At 62.6% G+C, this 25,253-nt stretch overlaps 2 protein-coding genes across 5 annotated transcripts in view; both read right to left on the reverse strand.

Annotated features, from left to right (window-relative positions):
- Positions 1-1,181: 1,181 nt before the first annotated feature.
- On the reverse strand, positions 1,182-15,520 carry LOC138750712 (oxysterol-binding protein 1-like). Of its 4 annotated transcripts, none has more exons than XM_069912788.1 (14): positions 13,968-14,696; positions 11,873-12,081; positions 10,886-11,139; positions 10,393-10,591; positions 9,918-10,032; positions 5,128-5,182; positions 4,814-4,987; positions 4,390-4,635; positions 4,104-4,224; positions 3,361-3,464; positions 2,253-2,348; positions 1,907-2,091; positions 1,542-1,753; positions 1,182-1,384 (listed from the first exon to the last, which is right to left on the reverse strand). In XM_069912788.1, exons 1-14 carry the CDS (start codon positions 14,117-14,119, stop codon positions 1,236-1,238), a joined length of 2,271 nt encoding a protein of 756 aa, XP_069768889.1. In that variant the 5' UTR covers positions 14,120-14,696; the 3' UTR covers positions 1,182-1,235. The 4 variants fall into 4 exon arrangements, with proteins under 4 accessions (XP_069768889.1, XP_069768893.1, XP_069768892.1 ...); XM_069912791.1 differs by lacking the exon at positions 13,968-14,696 and adding an exon at positions 15,438-15,520 and having other exon boundaries at positions 1,183-1,384; XM_069912789.1 differs by lacking the exon at positions 13,968-14,696 and adding an exon at positions 12,234-12,332 and having other exon boundaries at positions 1,183-1,384.
- A 186-nt stretch (positions 15,521-15,706) lies between these two features.
- LOC138750710 (protein PAT1 homolog 1-like) overlaps positions 15,707-25,253 on the reverse strand; it is a 15,777-nt gene continuing 6,230 nt past the window's right edge. The window contains 16 exon segments of the mRNA XM_069912786.1: positions 15,707-16,039; positions 16,588-16,670; positions 16,810-16,938; positions 17,284-17,443; positions 17,596-17,747; positions 18,017-18,076; positions 18,272-18,315; positions 18,318-18,350; positions 18,353-18,367; positions 18,825-18,945; positions 21,045-21,219; positions 21,479-21,568; positions 22,570-22,693; positions 22,869-22,949; positions 23,087-23,164; positions 23,851-24,082. Of these exon segments, the coding sequence (XP_069768887.1) occupies positions 16,003-16,039; positions 16,588-16,670; positions 16,810-16,938; positions 17,284-17,443; positions 17,596-17,747; positions 18,017-18,076; positions 18,272-18,315; positions 18,318-18,350; positions 18,353-18,367; positions 18,825-18,945; positions 21,045-21,219; positions 21,479-21,568; positions 22,570-22,693; positions 22,869-22,949; positions 23,087-23,164; positions 23,851-24,082 (1,614 nt within the window). The 3' untranslated portion in view covers positions 15,707-16,002.

A 25,253-nucleotide genomic window follows, 5' to 3' on the forward strand; every position in this document is an offset into this window, starting at 1 on the left:
GTTTCCCTGCACCCGGTTGGGGGGGGCGGGTAGATGCAGTAGATGCACTGCCGATTCTAGAATCTTAGTGGGTAGGGAACGCCGCGGTTGAGGTGGGGGATGAGATTTAAACGGACGCCCCTCCCCCACCGGCTCGGGGTATCAGGTTGGGAGAGTTCAGCCCCCGCTGCCCCGAAGGGAGCGTGTGCAGATGACGTACACACCGGAAGTCGAGCGTCGGCCATCTTGGATTGACCGGAAGGAAATGGAGATAATCTACCCCCCCCCCCCCCCAACAGTGAAATGTGCACGTTGAGATGGGGACGCGAATGCTTGTCCCCGGGCACTCGTGTGAACACCAGCCAGCGGGGCCGCGTTACCCTGCAGACGGGCAGGTCTCCCACCCCACCTCTTCCCGGAGACCCCAACCCCCCCACCCCCACTCGCCCAGACACCAGATCCTCTGCTTGGACGCAGTCCTTTATTTGTGTGATTGGCTGGGACTCTTCAGGCACAGCAAGATCCCACAGAGGGAGGGAGTGGGGGGGGGGGTGAATAGGGCCCCAGACCCTTCTCTCCCTCCGTCAGACGCCCACCCCCACCCCCGGATGGTCCGGAACACACCCTGACAGATTTGGGAGGAGATAGACGAATGGGGGAGAGAGGGAGAAGGAGAGTGAGGGGGAGAGGAGAGTGAGGGGGAGAGATGGAGGGCGGAAGGAGTGAATGAGGAAGGGGTCCACAATTACCATCCCCTCCCAGAGACCCTTCCCCTGTCCGATAGTCTCAGAGGGTCTGATCACACACACCCCTCTCCCTGTCTCTGACCCCCCCTCCAACTCTCCCACACCCGTCTCTGAACCCCCTCTCCTCAACACACACCCCAGTCTGACCACCTTCTCCCTCCTCCACACAGCTCTCCATCTCTGACCCTCTCCTCGACATACACACCCCTTTCAGTCTGACCCCACTCTCTCCCACACAGCCCGCTGTCTGACACCTCCATTCACCCCTCTGTCTCTGACCTCCCCATCACACACACCTCTCCCCATCTCGGATCCCCCTCTCCTCATCATGCACACCCCTCCCCCTCTGTCTCTGACTCCGCCTCAGTCTCAGACCCCTCCCTCTCACATGTCCCTATCTCAGACACCTCTCCTACCCCACTCCCTCTCACACACGCCCCCCCACTCCCTCCGACACACACACACCCCCCCTCTATCTCACGCCGACCTCCCTCCCGGACAGAACCCCCGTCAGAAAATCTCAGGGCAGCGGCCCCAGTCCTGCCGCTCCTTTGCCTCCCAGTAGCCGCCCTTGTAGAAGTGGACAGGCTCCTTGGTCATGGGGTCCTCCTGCCGCTCGAACCACAGCGGCAGGTAGCCTCCCTCGCCCGTGCACTGGCCTGGGGGGGCGAGAAAGAGTCAGCATGGGTAAAGGGTCCCACAGTCTGCTCACCCAAACACCGACCATCTCCCCCTCATTCCCCCCTCCCCCCATTCCCCCCTCCCCCCATTCCCCCCTCCCCCCATTCCCCCCTCGCCCCTCAAACCCTTCCTCACCCTCCCGGCCGCCCTCATTCTCTCTCCTCCGCCGTCCAGCCCGCTGCTTCTCCTCGAGCCGTTGCTTCTCCACGTTGGCCTCATCCCACCGCCCATTCTCCATGAGCCGCTGGTCTGGCCGCCGGCGGCTGTCGGTGGGAGCCACCCCGGTCTCCGGTTCGTTCAGGGTCAAGGCCAGGTCCGAAAAGTAGTACATGGTCTCGGCGTGTTCACTGGGGTCAGTGATACAGAGCGAAGCCTTGTCCCCGTCATACACTCCCGGGGTGGGGACACAGAGCGAAGCCCCATCATGTCACACACTCCTGGGGCGGGGACACAGAGTGAAACCCCGTCCCCATCAGCCACTCCCAGGGTGCACTACTCACGGGATCTGGTGTTTCCTCCACAGCTCCCGGCTCCTGAGGGTCTCGTAGACAGTTTTCTGCCGCCCCTCCGCCCCATTGACCCCATGGCTACTCTGCAGGACCCGGGAACACTCCATCTTCTCGTCCCATGTCCCGGACAGGACAAAGTGAGCCTTGCCTGCGCTGTCTGTCACCAGTCCGGTCACCTGCAGGGGAGCAGGAACGTGACACGAGGCAGGGTGAGAGAGGTGCGGGAGAGAGATGGGGTGGTGGGGGGAGAGATCGAGATCCCCCTCCGCTCCACCCCATCGCTCCCCCCCACTCGCCTGCCCCTACCTCCCTCACCTCCCCTCCATGACAGACCTACCTTCCGGGCCACGTCACGGGAGAAGTAGCTGTAGGGGGCAAATTTCAGGTGGCACTTGTCTCCTGTTCGCCTGTTGACGATGTCGACCTCCCCGCTCTGTAATGGCAGGGAGAGGAGGTGAGGACGAGGGAGAGGAGTGGGGAGGAAAGAAGGGGGAAGGAAAGAGGCGGCGGGTGGGAGGGAGAGGCGGCGGGTGGGAGGGAGAGGCGGCGGGTGGGAGGGAGAGGCGGCGGGTGGGAGGGAGAGGCGGCGGGTGGGAGGGAGAGGCGGCGGGTGGGAGGGAGAGGCGGCGGGTGGGAGGGAGAGGCGGCGGGTGGGAGGGAGAGGCGGCGGGTGGGAGGGAGAGGCGGCGGGTGGGAGGGAGAGGCGGCGGGTGGGAGGGAGAGGCGGCGGGTGGGAGGGAGAGGCGGCGGGTGGGAGGGAGTGGCGGCGGGTGGGAGGGAGTGGCGGCGGGTGGGAGGGAGAGGCGGCGGGTGGGAGGGAGAGGCGGCGGGTGGGAGGGAGAGGCGGCGGGTGGGAGGGAGAGGCGGCGGGTGGGAGGGAGAGGCGGCGGGTGGGAGGGAGAGGCGGCGGGTGGGAGGGAGAGGCGGCGGGTGGGAGGGAGAGGCGGCGGGTGGGAGGGAGAGGCGGCGGGTGGGAGGGAGAGGCGGCGGGTGGGAGGGAGAGGCGGCGGGTGGGAGGGAGAGGCGGCGGGTGGGAGGGAGAGGCGGCGGGTGGGAGGGAGAGGCGGCGGGTGGGAGGGAGAGGCGGCGGGTGGGAGGGAGAGACGGCGGGTGGGAGGGAGAGGCGGCGGGTGGGAGGGAGAGGCGGCGGGTGGGAGGGAGAGGCGGCGGGTGGGAGGGAGAGGCGGCGGGTGGGAGGGAGAGGCGGCGGGTGGGAGGGAGAGGCGGCGGGTGGGAGGGAGAGGCGGCGGGTGGGAGGGAGAGGCGGCGGGTGGGAGGGAGAGGCGGCGGGTGGGAGGAAGAGGCGGCGGGTGGGAGGAAGAGGCGGCGGGTGGGAGGAAGAGGGATGTAGGGTTGGAGAGAGGGAGGTAGTTAGGAAGGAGGGATGGATAGAGGGAGCATGTGAACAGAGGGAGGTTGTGAATGGAGGGAGGGAGGCATCGGACCTGGTCGATCCACAGCTTTCCGACAATGATGTTGTGCACGGTTGTGGTGACCTTTTCCCACGTGTAATGGTCGCCCATCTGCTGGAAGGTGCAGTGGATGGTTCCTGAGTGGAGGAGGGGGGGGACAGGGGGTCAGAGGCATCAGGGGAGGGGGGGACAGGGGGTCAGAGGCATCAGGGGAGGGGGGGACAGGGGGGTCAGAGGCATCAGGGGAGGGGGGGACAGGGGGTCAGAGGCATCAGGGGAGGGGGGAACAGGGGGTCAGAGGCATCAGGGGATGGGATCCATCCCCAAACCCCATCCCTCTCTGACCCTCGCAAACCCTCCCGTCCGTCCGACCCCCCGAACCCTTCCCCGTCTGTCCGCCACCCTGAACCCTTCCCCTTCTGTCCGCCACCCTGAACCCTTCCCCATCTGTCCGCCACCCTGAACCCTTCCCCATCTGTCCGCCACCCTGAACCCTTCCCCATCTGTCCCCCGAATTCTTCCCCGTCCCTCCCCCGAACCCTACCTCGTCACTCTCCCGAACCCTACCCCCGAAGCCTCCCCGTCCGTCCCCCCCGAACCCTCCCCTGTCCGTCCCCCCCGAACCCTCCCCCGTCTGTCCCCCCCGAACCCTCCCCCGCCCGTCCCCGAACTATTTCCCTGTATGTCCCCAATATCCTTCACCCACCCACCCCCAGGAGATGCAAAGCCAGCCACAACCGGACCCCCCAGCCCCAGGCTGACGGGGCCCCACTCACCCAGAGGCATGATGGAGAGGTACTTCCCACGGAACTTGCTGGCGATGGTGATTTGCTGCCGGAGGGTCCACCCGTAGCGCGACTCTACGTGGTGGGCTGCGGAGGGAGGGTGGTGGCTCACCTGGGGGCGGGGGAGGGTTGGAATTAAATCCAGGGGAACACAATCCAAAGGGGAAAAATTCCTCCTACCTCTCTCCCCCAGCCCTATCTCTCTCTCACACCCTTTCTTTCTCTCCTTCCCTCTCTCCTCCCCTCTCTCTCTCACTCCCCTCCCCGCAGGTCTGACCTGCTCACAGATGGACCGGTAGCCCTCGTCATCCATGCGGTCGAGCTCGAAGGTCTCGCCCAGGAGCGGGTTGAAGGGCTTCCCCGTCCGGGACACAGTGGTGGAGTATGAGGACACGGTGAAGGCTGCCACGTAGCAGAGCTGCTCCAGCGAGTTCTCGCACTTGGAGGCTCGGTCCAGCAGGTCATGATACTCCAGGTCCTCGGTCAGACGCTGCAGCATAGACAGGGGCTCGTTGAAGTTCACCTGTGGGTGGGGGGATGGGGGAGAATTTTCAGCAACATGACTCGTAACAGATTGGCTTACCCTCTCTCTTCCCCACTCTCTGTAACCCCACCCTCCCCTGCCTCCCTCCCACCCCTCTCTCTCTCTTCTGTCCATCCTCTCTCCCACCATTCAATATCCTCTCCCTCCCCCCACTCACAGGCATGGGGATCCGTGAAAGTTCTTTGCCGATGCAGTTCTTCATGATACTCCAGAGATTAAGGCTGTAGTTGGGCTTGTCCGGGATACGTCTCCTCCTGCGATGTTTCACCGTATCCTGGCAAGCGAGCTCGTGGGAGCTGGAGGCCCCGCTGGATGCCTGCTCCTCCAGGCTCTGAGCCGGAGTGGGGGACAGAGAGAGAGAGAAAGTGAGAAAGGTGATGGGAAAAAGGGGGGGAGGAAAGAGATGGGTAAAGAGACGGGTTGAGGGGGGGAGGAGGGGGAGATGGAAAGAGAGATATTGGTCCAACTCACCTGATCGTCGAAGCCACCTTCACTGCTCGCCCCACTGATGTTACTGCCGGTTCGTCTGTTAGACAAAGGGAGACATGTTAGAATGAGAGAGAGAGAGAGAGGGGAGCTCAGGCCCAGAGAGAGAGGGGCAGAGATCAGGCCCCGAGAGAGGGGCAGAGATCAGGCCCCGAGAGAGGGGCAGAGATCAGGCCCCGAGAGAGGGGCAGAGATCAGGCCCCGAGAGAGGGGCAGAGATCAGGCCCCGAGAGAGGGGCAGAGATCAGGCCCCGAGAGAGGGGCAGAGATCAGGCCCCGAGAGAGGGGCAGAGATCAGGCCCCGAGAGAGGGGCAGAGATCAGGCCCCGAGAGAGGGGCAGAGATCAGGCCCCGAGAGAGGGGCAGAGATCAGGCCCCGAGAGAGGGGCAGAGATCAGGCCCCGAGAGAGGGGCAGAGATCAGGCCCCGAGAGAGGGGCAGAGATCAGGCCCCGAGAGAGGGGCAGAGATCAGGCCCCGAGAGAGGGGCAGAGATCAGGCCCCGAGAGAGGGGCAGAGATCAGGCCCCGAGAGAGGGGCAGAGATCAGGCCCCGAGAGAGGGGCAGAGATCAGGCCCCGAGAGAGGGGCAGAGATCAGGCCCCGAGAGAGGGGCAGAGATCAGGCCCCGAGAGAGGGGCAGAGATCAGGCCCCGAGAGAGGGGCAGAGATCAGGCCCCGAGAGAGGGGCAGAGATCAGGCCCCGAGAGAGGGGCAGAGATCAGGCCCCGAGAGAGGGGCAGAGATCAGGCCCCGAGAGAGGGGCAGAGATCAGGCCCCGAGAGAGGGGCAGAGATCAGGCCCCGAGAGAGGGGCAGAGATCAGTCCCCGAGAGAGAGAGATCAGTCCCCGAGAGAGAGAGATCAGTCCCCGAGAGAGAGAGATCAGTCCCCGAGAGAGAGAGATCAGTCCCCGAGAGAGAGAGATCAGTCCCCGAGAGAGAGAGAACAGTCCCCGAGAGAGAGAGATCAGTCCCCGAGAGAGAGAGATCAGTCCCCGAGAGAGAGAGATCAGTCCCCGAGAGAGAGAGATCAGTCCCCGAGAGAGAGAGATCAGTCCCCGAGAGAGAGAGATCAGTCCCCGAGAGAGAGAGATCAGTCCCCGAGAGAGAGAGATCAGTCCACGAGAGAGAGAGATCAGTCCACGAGGGAGAGGTCAGTCCCCGAGGGAGAGGTCAGTCCCCGAGGGAGAGGTCAGTCCCAGAGAGAGAGAGATCAGTCCCAGAGAGAGAGAGATGTCCCAGAGAGAGAGAGATCAGTCCCAGAGAGAGAGAGATCAGTCCCAGAGAGAGAGAGATCAGTCCCAGAGAGAGAGAGATCAGTCCCAGAGAGAGAGAGAGATCAGTCCCAGAGAGAGAGAGAGATCAGTCCCAGAGAGAGATCAGTCCCAGAGAGAGATCAGTCCCAGAGAGAGGGGGGTGGGCAGGGCCGTGCCCGAGAGGGAGGGGGGGCAGGGCCCAGTCCCCGAGAGAGGGGGGGCAGGGCCCAGTCCCCGAGAGAGGGGGGGCAGGGCCCAGTCCCCGAGAGAGGGGGGGCAGGGCCCAGTCCCCGAGGGAGGGGGGGCAGGGCCCAGTCCCCGAGGGAGGGGGGGCAGGGCCCAGTCCCCGAGGGAGGGGGGGCAGGGCCCAGTCCCCGAGGGAGGGGGGGGGCGATCAGTCCCCGAGAGAGGGGGGGCGATCAGTCCCCGAGAGAGGGGGGGCGATCAGTCCCCGAGAGAGGGGGGGCGATCAGTCCCCGAGAGAGGGGGGGCGATCAGTCCCCGAGAGAGGGGGGGCGATCAGTCCCCGAGAGAGGGGGGGCGATCAGTCCCCGAGAGAGGGGGGGGCGATCAGTCCCCGAGAGAGGGGGGGGCGATCAGTCCCCGAGAGAGGGGGGGGCGATCAGTCCCCGAGAGAGGGGGAGCGATCAGTCCCCGAGAGAGGGGGAGCGATCAGTCCCCGAGAGAGGGGGAGCGATCAGTCCCCGAGAGAGGGGGAGCGATCAGTCCCCGAGAGAGGGGGAGCGATCAGTCCCCGAGAGAGGGGGAGCGATCAGTCCCCGAGAGAGGGGGAGCGATCAGTCCCCGAGAGAGGGGGAGCGATCAGTCCCCGAGAGAGGGGGAGCGATCAGTCCCCGAGAGAGGGGGAGCGATCAGTCCCCGAGAGAGGGGGAGCGATCAGTCCCCGAGAGAGGGGGAGCGATCAGTCCCCGAGAGAGGGGGAGCGATCAGTCCCCGAGAGAGGGGGAGCGATCAGTCCCCGAGAGAGGGGGAGCGATCAGTCCCCGAGAGAGGGGGAGCGATCAGTCCCCGAGAGAGGGGGAGCGATCAGTCCCCGAGAGAGGGGGAGCGATCATCCCCGAGAGAGGGGGAGCGATCAGTCCCCGAGAGAGGGGGAGCGATCAGTCCCCGAGAGAGGGGGAGCGATCAGTCCCCCGAGAGAGGGGGAGCGATCAGGTCCCCGTGAGAGGGGGAGCGATCAGTCCCCGAGAGAGGGGGAGCGATCAGTCCCCGAGAGAGGGGGAGCGATCAGTCCCCGAGAGAGGGGGAGCGATCAGTCCCCGAGAGAGGGGGAGCGATCAGTCCCCGAGAGAGGGGAGCGATCAGTCCCCGAGAGAGGGGGAGCGATCAGTCCCCGAGAGAGGGGGAGCGATCAGTCCCCGAGAGAGGGGGAGCGATCAGTCCCCGAGAGAGGGGGAGCGATCAGTCCCCGAGAGAGGGGGAGCGATCAGTCCCCGAGAGAGGGGGAGCGATCAGTCCCCGAGAGAGGGGGAGCGATCAGTCCCCGAGAGAGGGGAGCGATCAGTCCCCGAGAGAGGGGGAGCGATCAGTCCCCGAGAGAGGGGGGAGCGATCAGTCCCCGAGAGAGGGGGGAGCGATCAGTCCCCGAGAGAGGGGGAGCGATCAGTCCCCGAGAGAGGGGGAGCGATCAGTCCCCGAGAGAGGGGGAGCGATCAGTCCCCGAGAGAGGGGGAGCGATCAGTCCCCGAGAGAGGGGGAGCGATCAGTCCCCGAGAGAGGGGGAGCGATCAGTCCCCGAGAGAGGGGGAGCGATCAGTCCCCGAGAGAGGGGGAGCGATCAGTCCCCGAGAGAGGGGGAGCGATCAGTCCCCGAGAGAGGGGGAGCGATCAGTCCCCGAGAGAGGGGGAGCGATCAGTCCCCGAGAGAGGGGGAGCGATCAGTCCCCGAGAGAGGGGGAGCGATCAGTCCCCGAGAGAGGGGGAGCGATCAGTCCCCGAGAGAGGGGGAGCGATCAGTCCCCGAGAGAGGGGGAGCGATCAGTCCCCGAGAGAGGGGGAGCGATCAGTCCCCGAGAGAGGGGGAGCGATCAGTCCCCGAGAGAGGGGGAGCGATCAGTCCCCGAGAGAGGGGGAGCGATCAGTCCCCGAGAGAGGGGGAGCGATCAGTCCCCGAGAGAGGGGGAGCGATCAGTCCCCGAGAGAGGGGGAGCGATCAGTCCCCGAGAGAGGGGGAGCGATCAGTCCCCGAGAGAGGGGGAGCGATCAGTCCCCGAGAGAGGGGGAGCGATCAGTCCCCGAGAGAGGGGGAGCGATCAGTCCCCGAGAGAGGGGGAGCGATCAGTCCCCGAGAGAGGGGGAGCGATCAGTCCCCGAGAGAGGGGGAGCGATCAGTCCCCGAGAGAGGGGGAGCGATCAGTCCCCGAGAGAGGGGGAGCGATCAGTCCCCGAGAGAGGGGGAGCGATCAGTCCCCGAGAGAGGGGGAGCGATCAGTCCCCGAGAGAGGGGGAGCGATCAGTCCCCGAGAGAGGGGGAGCGATCAGTCCCCGAGAGAGGGGGAGCGATCAGTCCCCGAGAGAGGGGGAGCGATCAGTCCCCGAGAGAGGGGGAGCGATCAGTCCCCGAGAGAGGGGGAGCGATCAGTCCCCGAGAGAGGGGGAGCGATCAGTCCCCGAGAGAGGGGGAGCGATCAGTCCCCGAGAGAGGGGGAGGGATCAGTTCCCGAGAGAGGGATCAGTCCCCGAGAGAGGGATCAGTCCCCGAGAGAGGGATCAGTCCCCGAGAGAGAGAGGTCAGTCCCCGAGAGAGAGAGGTCAGTCCCCGAGAGAGAGAGGTCAGTCCCCGAGAGAGGGGGGGGCAGAGCCCAGTGCCCGAGAGGGAGGGGGGGCAGAGCCCAGTGCCCGAGAGGGAGGGGGGGCAGAGCCCAGTGCCCGAGAGGGAGGGGAGGCAGAGCCCAGTCCCCGAGAGGGAGGGGGGGCAGAGCCCAGTCCCCGAGAGAGGGGGGCAGAGATCAGTCCCAGAGAGGGGGGGGGCAGAGATCAGTCCCAGAGAGGGGGGGCAGAGATCAGTCCCAGAGATGGGGGGCAGAGATCAGTCCCAGGGAGGGGGGGCAGAGATCAGTCCCAGAGAGGGGGGGCAGAGATTAGTCCCAGAGAGGGGGGGCGGAGATCAGTCCCAGAGAGGGGGGGCAGAGATCAGTCCCAGAGAGGGGGGGCAGAGATCAGTCCCAGGGAGGGGGAGCAGAGATCAGTCCCAGGGAGGGGGGGCAGAGATCAGTCGCAGAGAGAGTCGGGGGGTGGGGAGGGTGCGGGTGTGGGAGTGAGATCAGTCCCAGTGAGAGGGGAGATCAGTCTCAGATATAGATGAATCTCTGTAGGTAATGTGATGTAACAGTGAGAAGGGTGAGTTGTCACAGAGGGTGATGGGGGAGGGTAAGAGGGCGAGATGGAGAACGGGGGTGGGGGGAAACACATGTACTGGCCCTGCAGGTCCTTTCCCAGACCCAAATTCTGCTCAGGAACGTGAAACACCCCCCACCCCACATCCGCCGAGACCCCTGACCTGTGGGAGCGGGAGTCGGCTGGGACAGTGATGAACTCCGGGACGTCTTCCATGGCATCGAAGAATTCGATGTCGTCGTCGTCTTCGTCGCTGAGGTCCCGGCTTCCCCCGCCTCCTGCAGGGAACAGGGTGAGGGGAGAGGGAGGGGGTGATAGAGGGTGGGGAAGGGTTAGGGAGAGAGAGGGGAAGGTGTGGGAGAGAGAGGGGGGAAGAGGGGAGGGGTGGTGAGAGTGGGGTGGAATTAGTTGGGGTAGAGGAGCCAGGAACCTCGCAGGATGTGTCAGCACATGGGGGAGGGGAAGGTCCCGGCTGTCCCAGGATCAGGAAAACAAGCAGAAGCCCCGGAGCGAGGCCATCCACCGCCCCCTTCTTACCCTTGGCTGGCCCGGTGCTGGGTAGCCTGACGTGGGCCAGCACGGTGGCCCCGTGAATCGCAGCCCCGGGGCAAGCTACTCTACCTCTGCTCCCTCCTCACCCTTGGCCGGCCCGGCACTGGGCGGTCCAGCGTGGGGCAGAACGGTGGCCCCGCGGAACGCCCGCTCCAGGTGGTTGTGCTGTTTGGCCAGCTGTTCGAGGGTCTCCTCGAGGCGCCCGCGCCGGTCACGCTCCTGCTGCAAGGCCCGCTGCCACCGCTTACTGTGGGTCTGGGCCAGGAGGAGGAAGTCCCGACTGGCCTGGAGTGGCAGGGTGAGGGGAGGGGGGGGGGGTAGAGAGAGAGAGAGAAAGAGAGAGGTGGTCACTTCCCTGGACAGGTGGAGGGGGGTGAGACAGACAGAGAGTGAGGGGGGAAGAGGGGAACGGACAAAGAGAGATGGACGGACAGAGTGTGGGAAGAGGGGGACGAAGAAAGTGAGCAAGTTGGAGCGAGAGAGGGGCAGCCGTGGACGCAGGAGGGGAGACAGAGGGAGGGGACATAGAGAGGACACTCCCCGCAGATGGAGGGGTGGTCCGGAGGCCCCCAGACTCACGTTGATCATCGCGTTGGAGGTGATGCGGAACAGTGTGGCCCTCTCGTTCACCTGCCGCACCTTGTCCCAGCCGTCGGGCGGTGGCCGCAGCCCCTCCAGTTCGGCTAGCGAGCGCTGCAGGGCGGCCCCGTGCTTGGCAATCAGGTCGTTGCAGGTGGACAGGTCCTCCACCTTGGCCCCCAGCGCCCGCAGGGCCCCCTGCAGCTCTGTCTTCTCACCATGGGTGGGGGCCGGCTCCTCGTCCGCCGAGTCATCTGACAGGGTGGGGGGGGGGGAAAAGAGAGGGTCAGGGAGAGAGGTGGACCCCCATCCCCTGCTTGCGGTGGTCCCAGATGGAGATACCAGCCTTGTCCACGGTCCCAGTTGGAGATACCAACTTCCCTCTGGTCCCACATGGAGATACCCACTTTCTCCTGGTCCCAGATGGAGATACCCACTTTCTCCTGGTCCCAGATGGAGATACCCCCTTCTCCCTGGTCCCTGATGGAGATAACGCCTTCCCCCGGACCAAGATAGTCCCAGATGGTGATACCTCCTTCCACCCGGTCCCAGATGGAGATACACCCTCCCCCCACCCAGTTCCAGATGGTCCTAGATGGGAGATACCCCCTTGTCCCAGATGATGGTCCTAGATGGAGATACCCCATTCCCCCTGGCCCCAGATGGTCCAAGGAGATCCCCCTTGTCCCAGATGGAGATACCCCATTCCCCCGGCCCCAGGTGGTCCAAGATGGAAATACCCCTTCCCCCAGTCCCAGATGGTGATAACCTCTTCCCCTGGCCCCAGATGGTGATAACCTCTTCCCCTGGTCCCAGATGGAGATATCCCCTTCCTCTGCCCCCATCTCCGTTCCCATGGCAGTCTCGGGCCGGACCCCATCTCCGTCCTCGGGGCAGACCCGGTCTTGCCCCACCTGTCCCTGGGGCGGGACTGGGACTGGGTGGGAAGTCCTGCATGAAGACCCACGCTTCCCCCCCCCACCTTACCAGACTCGGCCTGCATTCTGACAGCCTTGGCCTTGGCCAGTTCCAGGGCGGTGACCCAGCGCTGCCTCTCCACCTCAGATGTGGCCTTCAGGTGGTACGTCTGCGCCCCGCCGTTGGAGATGACAAAGCTGCACGAGTCCTCGACGGTGATGTTCGCCGTGGCCAGGTTAATGGTGCCCCGGCAGGTGTGGCCCATCTCTGCCTGGGTCCTGGGACGTGGAGGGGGAGAGGGAGTGGGGTGGAAAGATAGGGAAGGTTGAGAGACACCATGAGTTGAAGATGTTGGAGGTTACAACAAAACCAAAGAGCATTCCAGAATTCAGTTAACATTCCAATAAATCATCAGGAGATAGTCCCAAACCTGTTGGACCTTTCCCTGTAACTCAGTCCCTGACGTCTCTCCACGACCCTGTCCACCTGTGATGCCACTTTCAGGTGATGATGTCTCTACGTTGCACCGTGTATGCCCGACATCTGTCCCACTCCTGTCCCTCAAAGCCCTACATCTGTCCCACTGCCCCCCCTCAGTGCCCGACCTCTGTCCCACTGCCCCCCTCAGTGCCCGACCTCTGTCCCACTGCCCCCCTCAGTGCCCGACCTCTGTCCCACTGCCTCCCTCAGTGCCCGACCTCTGTCCCACTGCCCCCCTTAGTGCTCGACCTCTGTCCCACTGCCCCCTCAGTGCTCGACCTCTGTCCCACTGCCCTCCTCAGTGCTCGACATCTGTCTCAACGCACCCTTCAGTGCCCGACCATTTGCCGTGTACGCCGACCGTTCGTCATTATCTCTCTGGGACTGATCTCCCACACCCCCCCTCTCTGGGACTGATCTCCCACAACCCCCACTGTCTGGGACTGATCTCCCCCCCTCCTCACTCTGGGACTGATCTCCCCACCCCCTCCTCTCTGTGAGACTGATCTCTCCCCCCCCTCTGTCTCTGGGACTGATTCCCCCCCTCCCCTCCTCTCTGTGGGACTGATTTCCCCCCCTCTCTCTCTGGGACTGAATTCCCCCTTTCTCCTGGACATCTCTCCCCCTCTCCTTCTGTGACACCTTGTTCTTTCCCCTGTTACGTCACTCATTGCCTCACACCCAGACACCCCCTCCTACACACGGGCACCCCTCTCGCAAAGGGATGGAGGGAGGCAGGAGCAAAGGGGGAGCATAGAGAGAGGGAGGGGGAAGGAGGATAAAGAGGGGGAGATGAATAATAGATGGGCCCTGACAGACAACTCGAAAACACCTGATCTCTGCCTCTCACGTTACTGGCATTGCTTCATCCACCAACAGGAGTGTGGGAGTGGGGAAAGAGACAGAGGAAGAGAGAGTGGGGGGGGGTGGGGGGGAGAGAGAGAGAGAGGGGATTGGGGGATGAGAGAGGAGGGGAGAGAGGGGGCAAGTAGAGAGAGAAGGGGAGGTGACAGGGGAGGGGATTGGTGGATAAGAGAGGGGAAGGGATTGGTACTCTAACCTTTTTTCTTCGGAGTGGAGAAGAATGAGAGGGGACTTACTGGGGGTCTGACCAGCTGAGGCAGGGGCCGGCGGCCGTTTAGCAGGGGCCGGATTGGACAACCACAGAGGAGAAAGTGAGAGGGGAGGAGGGGACAGGGTTAGGGGAGGAGGGGACAGGGTTAGGGTTCAGGGGACGTTGAAGAAACTCGTAGACACAGGGGTGGAAGGGGAATCCAGGGGGATGGGTCGTAGGATCCATGTTTCTCGCTGGGCATGAAACCCCTCGCTCCCCGCGCAGACCATTCCTGCGCCTACACGAGCCGCATACAATTCTCCTCTCCCAGAGGCCGTCTCCTCGCACCAAACCCAGGCCCTGACCCCCACCCATGGCCCTGAGGCCCACCCTTGGGCCAACCCCCTACCCCGAGACCCTGAACACCCACCCGCACCCCTTGGCCCTGAGCTCTGCCCCCAGCCCCTGAGGCCACCCGCGGGCTTTGAGGCCTACCTAGAGGCCCTGACCTCCGCCCCCGGGCCTTGAGGCCTACCCCCAGGCTCTGACCTCCGCTCCCGGGCCTTGAGGCCTACCCCCAGGCTCTGACCTCCGCTCCCGGGCCTTGAGGCCCACCCCCGGCCCCCGCACCTGTAGTAGCTGAGCAGCCCGTTGCTGAGCACGAACCAGCGCCGCTGGTAGCCCTTCAGGTAGTTGGTCCACTTAAAGAGCCAGCCCTTGTACGTGTCGGCCGGCGCCTTGGCGTCCGCCATGTTCCCGCCAGGCTTCGCCCCACCGGCCATTGGGCCGGTGCCGCAGACGCTACGCGCCCTGATTGGCCGGCCGGTGCGTCGGTCAGCGGGACGTAAGTCCACCCTCCTGTTAGTCGCCCATTGGCCAGTACTGCTGGTCGCCGGGGAGCTATTGGTCGGGTATGGCGTCAATCAGTCGGCTGAGCGAGGGTGTGAATTCGATCACCATCCTGGCTCCCATTGGCCCGCGCAGATGGGCCACGGCGAATCTTTGCCCGTGCGATGTGTCAATCAGCGAGCTGGGCGAGGGAACGCAACAAAGGGAGTGAGTCCGCCACCCCTCTTGGCTCCTATTGGCCGGCGCTGCTGGGTGAAAACGAGGCGTCAATCAGCGGGCTTGGACCGGAGGGGGATGTAGTAGGGTATGTGTCTCCGCCTTCATTCCAGGGATCGATTGGCCCACTGCGATGCCCATCAAAGCCTCATTGGCCGCGTATCACGTCAATCAGTGATGATGGATGTTCTGCGTCATAGAGATGAGAACCCGCCCTGTACAGCCGTCCATCGGCTCGTTCCGGCGCTGCTCAGCGCCTCGTTGGTTCATCAGGGGGTCGGGTCGACAGAGAAGCCGGCGCCCAATGGACTGCGCTTCCGTCGGTCAGGGTTACAACGTAAGACGCTGCGCCCGCCCTCGGCCGCTATGATTGGTCCAGACGCGCGTTATTCTGGAGACGTGACAATACCCCAAACCACCGCCATCTCATGACGTCAGAATACCATAAGCTCGCCTATGCACCCTTGATTGATTCAAGCGGTCGTCACTCTGCGATACGTCTGAAACCTCACCCAACAACCAGAATGGACCTGTTTGTGTCCGCGTCATGAATGTCTGACGTCAGAATGCCAAACGCCCGCCCGTCCGTTCTGGTCGAGAGCCGATTAGCGGGCTCCGCTGTCACTCATGGCCCTGAGGACTGCGAGTGATTGACAGGTACCCAAGCTACCTCACTACCCTGTAAGCGCTCCCTCACCGCTATGCACGCTCCTCAAGCCCGGGAGCGCTCCCTCAATGCCGTCCACGTGCCCTCTCTGCCACGGGCGCCCTCCCTCGCTGCCCTGTACCCTCGATCCCCATTCCACGCTCCCTCTGCCTTGCAGCCTCGCTCCCCATTGCACGCTCTCTCACTACACTGGGAGGACTCCCTCACTGACTTGCAGCCTTGCTTCCCATTGCATGCTCCCTCACCCCGCTGGGAGGGCTCCCTCAATACCCTGCAGCCTCGTTCCCCATTGCATGCTCCCTTACTGCCTTGCAGCCTTGCTCCCCATTGCACGCTCCCTCACTCACTCTGAATGCTCCCTTACTCACCTGGGAGGGATCCCTCACTGCCATGCACCTTCGATCCCCATTGCATGATCCCTCAGTCTCTCTAGATATACTCTCACTCCGTCAGAGGGCACCCTCACTGCCTTGCAGCCTCATTCCCCATAAACCAGGAAACGAGGCAAAGGGAGGTTTCCTGTAACTCAGTCCCTGACATCCGGGCAACATCCCAGTAAATCTTCAGGGGATGAAGCCCTGAACCTTTCAGACCTTTCCCTGTAACAGTAAATCTTCAGTGACTCCACTCGACTGGATAACAGTTTGTAAAAAGCGTTCTTTAATAGTGAGTCGAGACTTTTCATAAAAAGGGATGGGGGGGTGAGGGAGAGAGAGAGGGGGAGTGAGAGGGAAGGGGAGAGAGGGGGAGGGAAGAGTTAGAGGGGCATAGCAAATATCGCCCCAGATCCAACCCCAGTCCCCGGGGAGGAGAAGGAGGTGTTGACGAGGGAGGGAGGGAGGCAGCCTGTCGGCTAGAAGACCCTCCATCAGGGATGGATGTGGGTGGGAGAGGGATTAGCGGAGACCCCTCCAAGTGGGTTGCCTGAATCCATCAACGGCAGAAGCTCAACCGGTTATCCATGTTTAACCTGTGGGAGAGAGGGGGAGGGGGAGAGAGAGGGGGAAGAGGAATTATTCTTGATACCCCCAACATCAGGGGGAACAGGGTTGAGGAGGGGGGTAATGGAACGAGGGAACAAGGGAGAGGGTGGGAACGGAGGGAACGAGGCAGAGGGGAAACGGAGAGGACTCACTGTGGCCTGGATCCAAGGAGAGGGAGTCAAGGCCCTTCCCTGCGCTGGGAAACGAGAGCAGGAACCTCAGACGGGGACATTGTCTGCCGAACGTAGTAACTGCTGAGTACTGTGACTACCAGGTCCGTCCTGGCAGAAGGGGAGAGAGGGGTCATATCTCTGTTCAGTGACACTCCCCACCATTCACCGTGTCGGTTCCTGTACCCCGAGGTCTCCCTTTTCCCCATTGTATCGGTCCCCATACCCTGAGATCTCTCTGTTCCCCACCGTTCACCATGTCAGTCCCATACCCTGAGGTCACTCTGTCCCCCACCGTTCCCCGTGGGAGGTCAGGGGTGGGTTCCCGGAACGTTGTTCCCGCAACGTTTCCCCTCTCGACTCACCATTCACTGTCTTGCTGTGAACCGCTCTCCACTTCCAATCTCTCACCCTGGTTCAGGATGGCGTGGAACAGGGTTAGTCCGAACTGTGGGGGGAGAGAGAAAGGGGGGAGAGAAGTTGAGTGAAGGTCCTGTCTTGTCCTCAGTTCCGTGGGACCATTTCCAATCATTCCCTCCCCTCCCAACTCCCTCCAACCCCTTCCCTTACCCCCCCTCCCCCCATACCTTGCTCTGCACCACCGCCGCCAGGTTCTCTCCTCTCCCCCCGACCAGCTGGTTCAGGACCTGCGTGAGGGTCCGAGGCGTCACCTGCGTCAACAGCCGGACGAAGGGGTCCTCGAAGCAGGGGAGGACCTGCCCAGCGTAGGGAGAGAGAAAGAGGCACGGTGAGGTTCCGTTTCCCGGTCGCTCCCCATGCGCGCACCCACCCACTCTCCAGCCGGCCAGTTCTGGACGCACTTTGTCAATACCCTCTCTGTTATGTGCTCGTCACTCTTTCCTACTATCGATTCCGCCAGAGAGATGAGGAAATCAACAGGCAGTTGGGGTGGATCTTCACCAGGCCGCGCTCGGGAAGGCCCGTGTTGGTACAAAGCATGTTGCCCCGTCCATGCAGGGAGGAGTCAGCGAGACAGAGAAACCCCGCATTGCATTTCTGGACCGGACAGTGGACCCCCTACCCGCCACCCCCCCCCTCACCTCGTCCTGGGCGTCCTTCTTGGAGAGGAGAGGCAGGTGCCGTGCAGTGGCGAGGAGGAACTGGGTGGCCTCCTCCGTCCCAAGGAGGGAGAGGGTGCGTGCAACCAGGCGCTTGCCCTTTCGGATGGACATCACCTGGAGAAATTCATCATCGCTGGGTCTGCAGGGGGAGGAGGGGGGGGGGGGAGAAAGAGAGAGGGTGGGGAGATAAAGGGGAGAACGGTGGGGGGGAAGAGAAATGTCATCAACGTGAGAGCCACATACACCTGGCCCAATTCAATTCCTTCCTCTCTTGCCCCCCCCACTCCTCACCTCTCAGACCCCAGGAGTTGCCTTCCCCGAAGGTTACGGTAGATCTGGTCGATCTTGGCCTTGCGGGCTTGATCGATCTTCACTGTCTCCTCACCTGCGCCCAGGCGGAGAGTCTGCTCGAGGTCCAATACCTCGAGGAGCAGGGTGTACGTCTGTGGGGGAGAGAGAGAGAGGGGAGCGATGGGGGAGAAAGTGGGTGAGAGAGGGAGGAGAGATCGCGGGGGAGGGAGAGTCGAGGGGGGTGGGAGGGTCAAGGGGAGGGAGGTTGAGGGGGAGGGAGATTGAGGGGGAGGGGGAAGGAGATTGAGGGGAAGGGAGAGAGGGGGTGGGACATCGAGAGAGTGGAAGATTGAGGGAAGGGGAGTTACAATGACTGGTAAGGGAGATCAAGGGAGTAGGGGAGATGGTTTTAAACCCAAACCTTTTCGATGTTGTGAAGCGTTTGACGTCTGCGATCACGAACCAACTGATCCTTTGATTCCTAGAGGGTGGGGAAGAGGTGGGATAGAGGGGGGAGAGAGGGGGGGGGAGGGTGAGAGAGATAGGGAGAGGGTAGGAGAGAGGGGTTGGGTGAGAGAGACGGGGAGTGGGGGTGAGGGGAGGAGATCAATCAAATCTGGTCCATGGTGGGTCTCGTTCCCCGTACAGGGTAGACCGGAGGGTGAGGTGAACTTACATCGTCTTCTGCCCGAGGGGTGACCACAGCATCGATCATCTTCCGGGATTGTTAACGCTGGAGATCGTGAGTTTCCCAGAGACCCCTCGAACTGCACTGTGGGGAACAGAGAGACTCAGAACGGGATCCCGTCCTGTCCCACACTCCCGGGATGGGGACACAGAGCGAAGCCCCGTCCCATCACACACTCCCGGGGTGGGGACACAGAGCGAGGCCCCGTCCCATCACACACTCCCAGGGCGGGGACACAGAATGAAGCCCCGTCCCCGTCACACACTCCCGGGTGGGGACACAGAGCAAAGCCCTGTCCTTTCACACACTCCTAGCTTTGGACACAGAGCGAAGGCCTGTCCCATCACACACCCCCCGGGTCAGGGACACAGAGGGAAGACCCGTCCCTGTCACACTCCCGCGGCAGGAACACAGAGGGAAGGACCCGTCTCGTCACACATTCCCGGGGAGGGGACACAGAATGAAGCCCTGTCCCGTCACATACTCCTGGGGAGGGGACGCAAAGAGAATCTCCATCCTGTCGTACGCGCCCGGGACTTACCGGGTCGGTACGACTGATCGTGTCGCACTAACTGGGGGGTGATCAACCGCGTCTTCCCTCTCCTGGATGTCTCTGAGCTGATGTGTTTCAGATTTCTCAGCTGAAGTCTTTGGAAGTAGTTCTGTCCCGGCCCAGAGAGATGGGAGCGTCCATTAACATCATCCCAGACACCTCTCCCCATTTACCGTACCATCTGTCACCTCCCGCCCTGTCCCCTCACCCCACTCCCCATTCTGTACGTAACCTCCGGCACTGTCCAGACCCCTCTCCCAACTCCCCATCCTAACCGCTAACCGTAACCTCCTGCCCTGTCCTCAACCCCTCTCCCCATCCTGTCTGTAACCTCCGCTCTCCCCATCCTGTCTGTAATCTCCCGCACTGTCCACGAGCCCTCTCCCCACTCCCCGTCCTGTCTGTAACCCCCTTGCACTGTCCTCGACCCCTCTCCCCACTCCCCATCCTGTCCGTTACCTCCCTCACTGTCCCCATCCCCACTTCCTGTCTCGTCCATAACCACCCTCACTGTCCCCGAACCCTCTGCCCACTCCCGATCCTGTACGTAACCTCCAGCACTGTCGACGACCCCTCCACTCCCCGTCCTGTCTGTAACCCCCCCGCACTGTACCCGACCCTTAACTCCACTCCCCAACCTGTCCGTAACCTCCCACCCTGTCTCCGACCCCTCTCCCCGTTCCATCCGTCACCTTCCGCACTGTCCCCGACCCCTCTCCCCACTCCCCGTTCCGTCCAAAACCTTCCGCCCTGTCCCCGACCCCTCTTCCCACTCCCCGTCCTGTCTGTAACCCCCTCGCACTGTCCTCGACCCTCTCCCCACTCCCCATCCTGTCCGTAACCTCCCCTCTCCCCATCCTGTCCGTAACCTCCCCTCTCCCCATCCTGTCCGTAACCTCCCCTCTCCCCATCCTGTCCGTAACCTCCCCTCTCCCCATCCTGTCTGTAATCTCCCGCACTGTCCACGAGCCCTCTCCCCACTCCCCGTCCTGTCTGTAATACCCCCCCTGCACTATCCCCAACCCTTAACTGCACTCCCCGTCCTGTCTGTAACCTCCCGTCCTGTCCCCGACTCCTCTCCCCACTCCCCGTCCTGTCCGTTACCTCCATCACTGTCCCCATCCCCACTTCCTGTCTCGTCCATAACCTCCCTCACTGTCCCCGAACCCTCTTCCCACTCCCCGTCCTGTCTGTAACACCCTCGCACTGTCCTCGACCCCTCTCCCCACTCTGTCCGTAACCTCCCCTCTCCCCATCCTGTCCGTAACCTCCCCTCTCCCATCCTGTCTGTAATCTCCCACACTGTCCACGAATCCTCTCCTCACTCCCCGTCCTGTCTGTAACCCCCCCCCCGCACTATCCCCAACCCTTACTGCACTCCCCGTCCTGTCTGTAACCTCCCGTCCTGTCCCCGACTCCTCTCCCCACTCCCCGTCCTGTCCGTTACCTCCATCACTGTCCCCATCCCCACTTCCTGTCTCGTCCATAACCTCCCTCACTGTCCCCGAACTCTCTTCCCACTCCCCGTCCTGTCTGTAACACCCTCGCACTGTCCTCGACCCCTCTCCCCACTCTGTCCGTAACCTCCCCTCTCCCATCCTGTCTGTAATCTCCCGCACTGTCCACGAGCCTCTCCCCACTCCCCGTCCTGTCTGTAACCCCACCCCGCACTATCCCCAACCTTAACTGCACTCCCCGTCCTGTCTGTAACCTCCCGTCCTGTCCCCGACTTCTCTCCCCACTCCCCGTCCTGTCCGTTACCTCCCTCACTGTCCCCATCCCCACTTCCTGTCTCGTCCATAACCTCCCTCACTGTCCCCGAACCCTCTGCCCACTCCCCATCTTGTACGTAACCTCCCGCACTGTCCCAGACCCATTTCCCAACTCCCCGTCCTGTTGGTAACCTTCCGCATTGTCCCCGACACCTCTCCCCACTCCCCGTCCTGTCTGTAACCTCCTGCATTGTCCACGACAGCTCTCCTCACTCCTCGTCCTAACTGTAACCTCCTGCCCCGTCCTCAACCCCTCTCCCCATCCTGTCTGTAACCTCCAGCATTGTCGACGACCCCTCTACTCCCCGTCCTGTCTGTAACCCCCCGCACTGTACTCGACCCTTAACTCCACTCCCCGTTCCGTCCAAAACCTTCCGCCCTGTCCCCGACCCCTCTTCCCATTCCCCGTCCTGTCCGTAACCTCCCGCACTCTCACCTGGTAGTAGTAATCGTCCAGGACTGGGTTGGCTGTCTGTAACTGCATCATCTGGATCTTGCTTACCCACTCCTTCTCCCTCTGGGACATCAGGTCACTGTAGGGGTCCTTCACTACCCGGGAGGTCTCGCCCATTGGCCACATTCGGCTGAAGTCGTTCTGAGTGTGGTGCAGACTGGACGGGGGATAGAGAGAGGGAGAAAGGGGAGCGGGAGAAAGGGGAGCGGGAGAAAGGGGAGCGGGAGAAAGGGGAGCGGGAGAAAGGGGAGCGGGAGAAAGGGGAGAGGGGGAGAGTGATGATCCCTACTTCCCCAGGGCCAGACCCCAACGATCCATCCAACCCCTCTCCCATGTTTGCCCAGACAGGGATCGGGAATCCCCCCGCCGTCTACCTCCCTCCCCCCCCACTCCCTCACTGGACGAAGTTCACTCACCTCCGAGCCCCCTGCTCCCTCTGGGTCAGGAGGTGTTTGTGCTGAGGATGGAGGTTCGCTGTGTCCCCTCGAAGGCTGGGGTGTGAGGGCCTGTGGTGTGGACGGCGGACAGGGGTTTAGAGAGCAGCCCCAACAGGTCCTTCCCCCTGTACCTCACCCTTTTACCCCCTGAACCTGTGTCCTCTGGTTTGTCCCTCAGCACCTGACATCCGGGCAACATCCCAGTAAATCTTCAGGGGATAAAGTCCCGAACCTGTCGGACCTTTCCCTGTAACTCAGTCCCTGATGTCCGGGCAACATCCCAGTAAATCTTCAGGAAATAAAGCCCGAACCTGTTGAACATTTCCTTGTAACTCAGTCCCTGACATCTGGGCAACATCCAAATAAATCTTCAGGGATAAAGTCCTGAACCTGTTGAGCCTTTCCCTGTAACTCAGTGTCTGACATCCGGGCAACATCCCAGTAAATCTTCATGGATAAAGTCCCAAACATGTCGAACCTTTCTCTGTAACTCAGTCCCTGATGTCAGGACAATGTCCCATAAATCTTCAGGGGAATAAAGTCCCAAATCTGTTGGACCTTTCCCTGTAACTCATTACCTGACTTCCCAGTAAATCTTCAGTGTATAAAGCCCGAACCTGGTGAACATTTCCTTGTAACTCAGTACCTGACCACTGGGCAACGTCCCAGTAAATCTTCTGGGGATAAAGTCCCGAACCTGGTGAATCTTTCCCTGAAACTCAGTCCCTGACGTCCGGGCAACATCCCAGTAAATCTTCTCTGCCTCTTTCTATCTCAGTGAGATCTTTCCTGTCGTTCGGTTACCAAAAATGCACACAATGTTCCAAATCTGGCCTAGCCAATACCTTTACAAATTTCTTCGACGAGGCATATAAATGATGAGCCCATTGTCTACTTGTTTGATCTATGTGGATATAAAATTGACTTTTTGCTTTTAAAAGTTGCATTGCAATTGGATTCAATGAAAGGTCCCTGCCAGCCCTGTCCCGACCCCTTCAGTTCCAACCCAGAGCTGTCTCCCCTCCACCCCCACCCCCCCCCCCCCATCCTGGCCCCCTTCCCTGACCTACCACATGCTTGGGAGGAAGGACCGGAATCCTGCTGGGAGCGGCCGCTGGCATTGCCCCGCCGTGATCGCCCCACCCAACAGGCCCGAGACTCGGACCAGGGGGGGCTGGGGGAATGGCATCCAGCCTGTGGGGTGGGAGGGGAAGAGAGGGATGGAGGGAGAGAGTGAGGATCAATATCAGGACCTTGGTCACATCTTCAGGAGCAGTTAAGCTGATAATGTTGAAGCCCTCCACTCCACCCACCACCTCCCTCACTACACACCCTCCCCGGATATCTGACCCTAACCCCATTTGCTCACCTGTGCCCCTCCCAGTAAAAGTGGAGTCAGCATCTGAGGGAGACCTGCCTGTATCCCCTGAGGAGAGTGGAGCGAAGAATTCTAGAGGGGGGATGGGGAGAGGGAGATTTTATTAAATTTCACCCACCAACCCAGTCACTTTCCACCCCCCAATCCCATCTCCTCCCTCCGACGCCCCCTCTCACCCCCTCTCCGTTGCCCCCCCTCCCCAGCCCCACCAGCATGTGGAGAGGTTGAATCGAGGATTTGCCATCGTTGAAGGACGGGCGAAGCCTTTGTGGAGCTGCCGGCTGGATCTGCACAGGGATGAGAGGGGGGGTAGAGGAGGGGTGGGGGGATGACAGAGACAGGGAGAGAGGGCGTTAGTGTATTGAAGGGGCAGAACAAAGTCCTTTGTCCCATCTCTCCTGCCCCCCTCTCTCCATTTCCCCATCCCTCTCACTCCCTCTCTTCTCTTCCCCTTTCCCTCCCTCACTTCCCCTCTCTCCCCCTCCCTCCCCAATTGAACTGATGTTACCTGCAGCAATGTGGTTGATTTCGGGGGGGTGCCAATGGGTGCAGTTCGTACCGGGGGGCTTCCGATCACCGGGGATGAGGACCTGGGGGGAGGGGCTCGATCAGACAGGTCCTTGCCCAGGTCCGAGGCTGGCACAGATCTCCCACTGGGGTCCAGGCATCCGGGGAACGTCGACCTGTCCTGGGGAGGGAGAGGGGTGTGGGGGGGGGGGGGGTCAGAGTAACACCTGTAGCTTTCGTGCGGTGCCCAACATCCCTTCCTGTCTCTGTAACCCCCTCTGGTCCTTGACACCCCTCCATGTCTCTGTAACCCACTCCGATCCCCACCACTCCTCCCTGTCTCTCTTACCCCTTCTGGTCCCCGACACCCCTCCCTGTCTCTGTAACCCCCTCCCCCCACCGGTCCCCGACACCCCTCCCTGTCTCTGTAACCCCCCCCCCCCCTGCTCCCCAACATCCAACTTACTCCGAGATGAGTCAGGACTGGGTTCCGCATTCCCTGGAACATCACCGGCCCGTCCCAGAGACTCGAGTTGGTCTGGCTGGGCTGAAGTGGGGTGGGGGGGAGACAGGAAGGGGGGAGGGGGTGTGAGAATCCAAGGATTTTGGACGGTTGCTGTCTCACTGCCCCCCTCTGCCCCCATCATGATCTCTGAGGCTTCTGGATGGAGGGTGGGGGGTGGGGGGGTAGCAGGCGGCTGGGGAGGATGGGTATATGAGGAAGGTGAACAGGTGGACGGGGGAAACAGGCAGACGGGGAGAATGAGAATAGTAGGGGGGAACAGGCATGTGGGGGGAGCAGGTGGACAGGGAGGATGGGAATAGGAGGGGAAGAACATGCAGACTCGGGAAATAGACGGACAAGGAGGATGGGAACAGGCAGTAAAGGAGGGTGGGGACGGGAGGATGGGGAACAGGCCGATGGGGGAGGGGGGAACAGGCCGATGGGGGAAGAGGCCGATGGGGGAAGAGGCCGATGGGGGAAGAGGCCGATGGGGAAGAGGCCGATGGGGAAGAGGCCGATGGGGGAAGAGGCCGATGGGGGAAGAGGCCGATGGGGGAAGAGGCCGATGGGGAAGAGGCCGATGGGGGAAGAGGCCGATGGGGGAAGAGGCCGATGGGGGAAGAGGCCGATGGGGGAAGAGGCCGATGGGGGAAGAGGCCGATGGGGGAAGAGGCCGATGGGGGAAGAGGCCGATGGGGGAAGAGGCCGATGGGGGAAGAGGCCGATGGGGGAAGAGGCCGATGGGGAAGAGGCCGATGGGGAAGAGGCCGATGGGGGAAGAGGCCGATGGGGAAGAGGCCGATGGGGGAAGAGGCCGATGGGGGAAGAGGCCGATGGGGGAAGAGGCCGATGGGGGAAGAGGCCGATGGGGGAAGAGGCCGATGGGGGAAGAGGCCGATGGGGGAAGAGGCCGATGGGGGAAGAGGCCGATGGGGGAAGAGGCCGATGGGGGAAGAGGCCGATGGGGGAAGAGGCCGATGGGGGAAGAGGCCGATGGGGGAAGAGGCCGATGGGGGAAGAGGCCGATGGGGGAAGAGGCCGATGGGGGAAGAGGCCGATGGGGGAAGAGGCCGATGGGGGAAGAGGCCGATGGGGGAAGAGGCCGATGGGGGAAGAGGCCGATGGGGAAGAGGCCGATGGGGGAAGAGGCCGATGGGGGAAGAGGCCGATGGGGGAAGAGGCCGATGGGGAAGAGGCCGATGGGGAAGAGGCCGATGGGGAAGAGGCCGATGGGGGAAGAGGCCGATGGGGGAAGAGGCCGATGGGGGAAGAGGCCGATGGGGGAAGAGGCCGATGGGGAAGAGGCCGATGGGGAAGAGGCCGATGGGGGAAGAGGCCGATGGGGGAAGAGGCCGATGGGGGAA

This window comes from Narcine bancroftii, unplaced genomic scaffold (assembly GCF_036971445.1).
Source record: "Narcine bancroftii isolate sNarBan1 unplaced genomic scaffold, sNarBan1.hap1 Scaffold_237, whole genome shotgun sequence".
Taxonomy (NCBI): Eukaryota; Metazoa; Chordata; class Chondrichthyes; order Torpediniformes; family Narcinidae; genus Narcine; species Narcine bancroftii.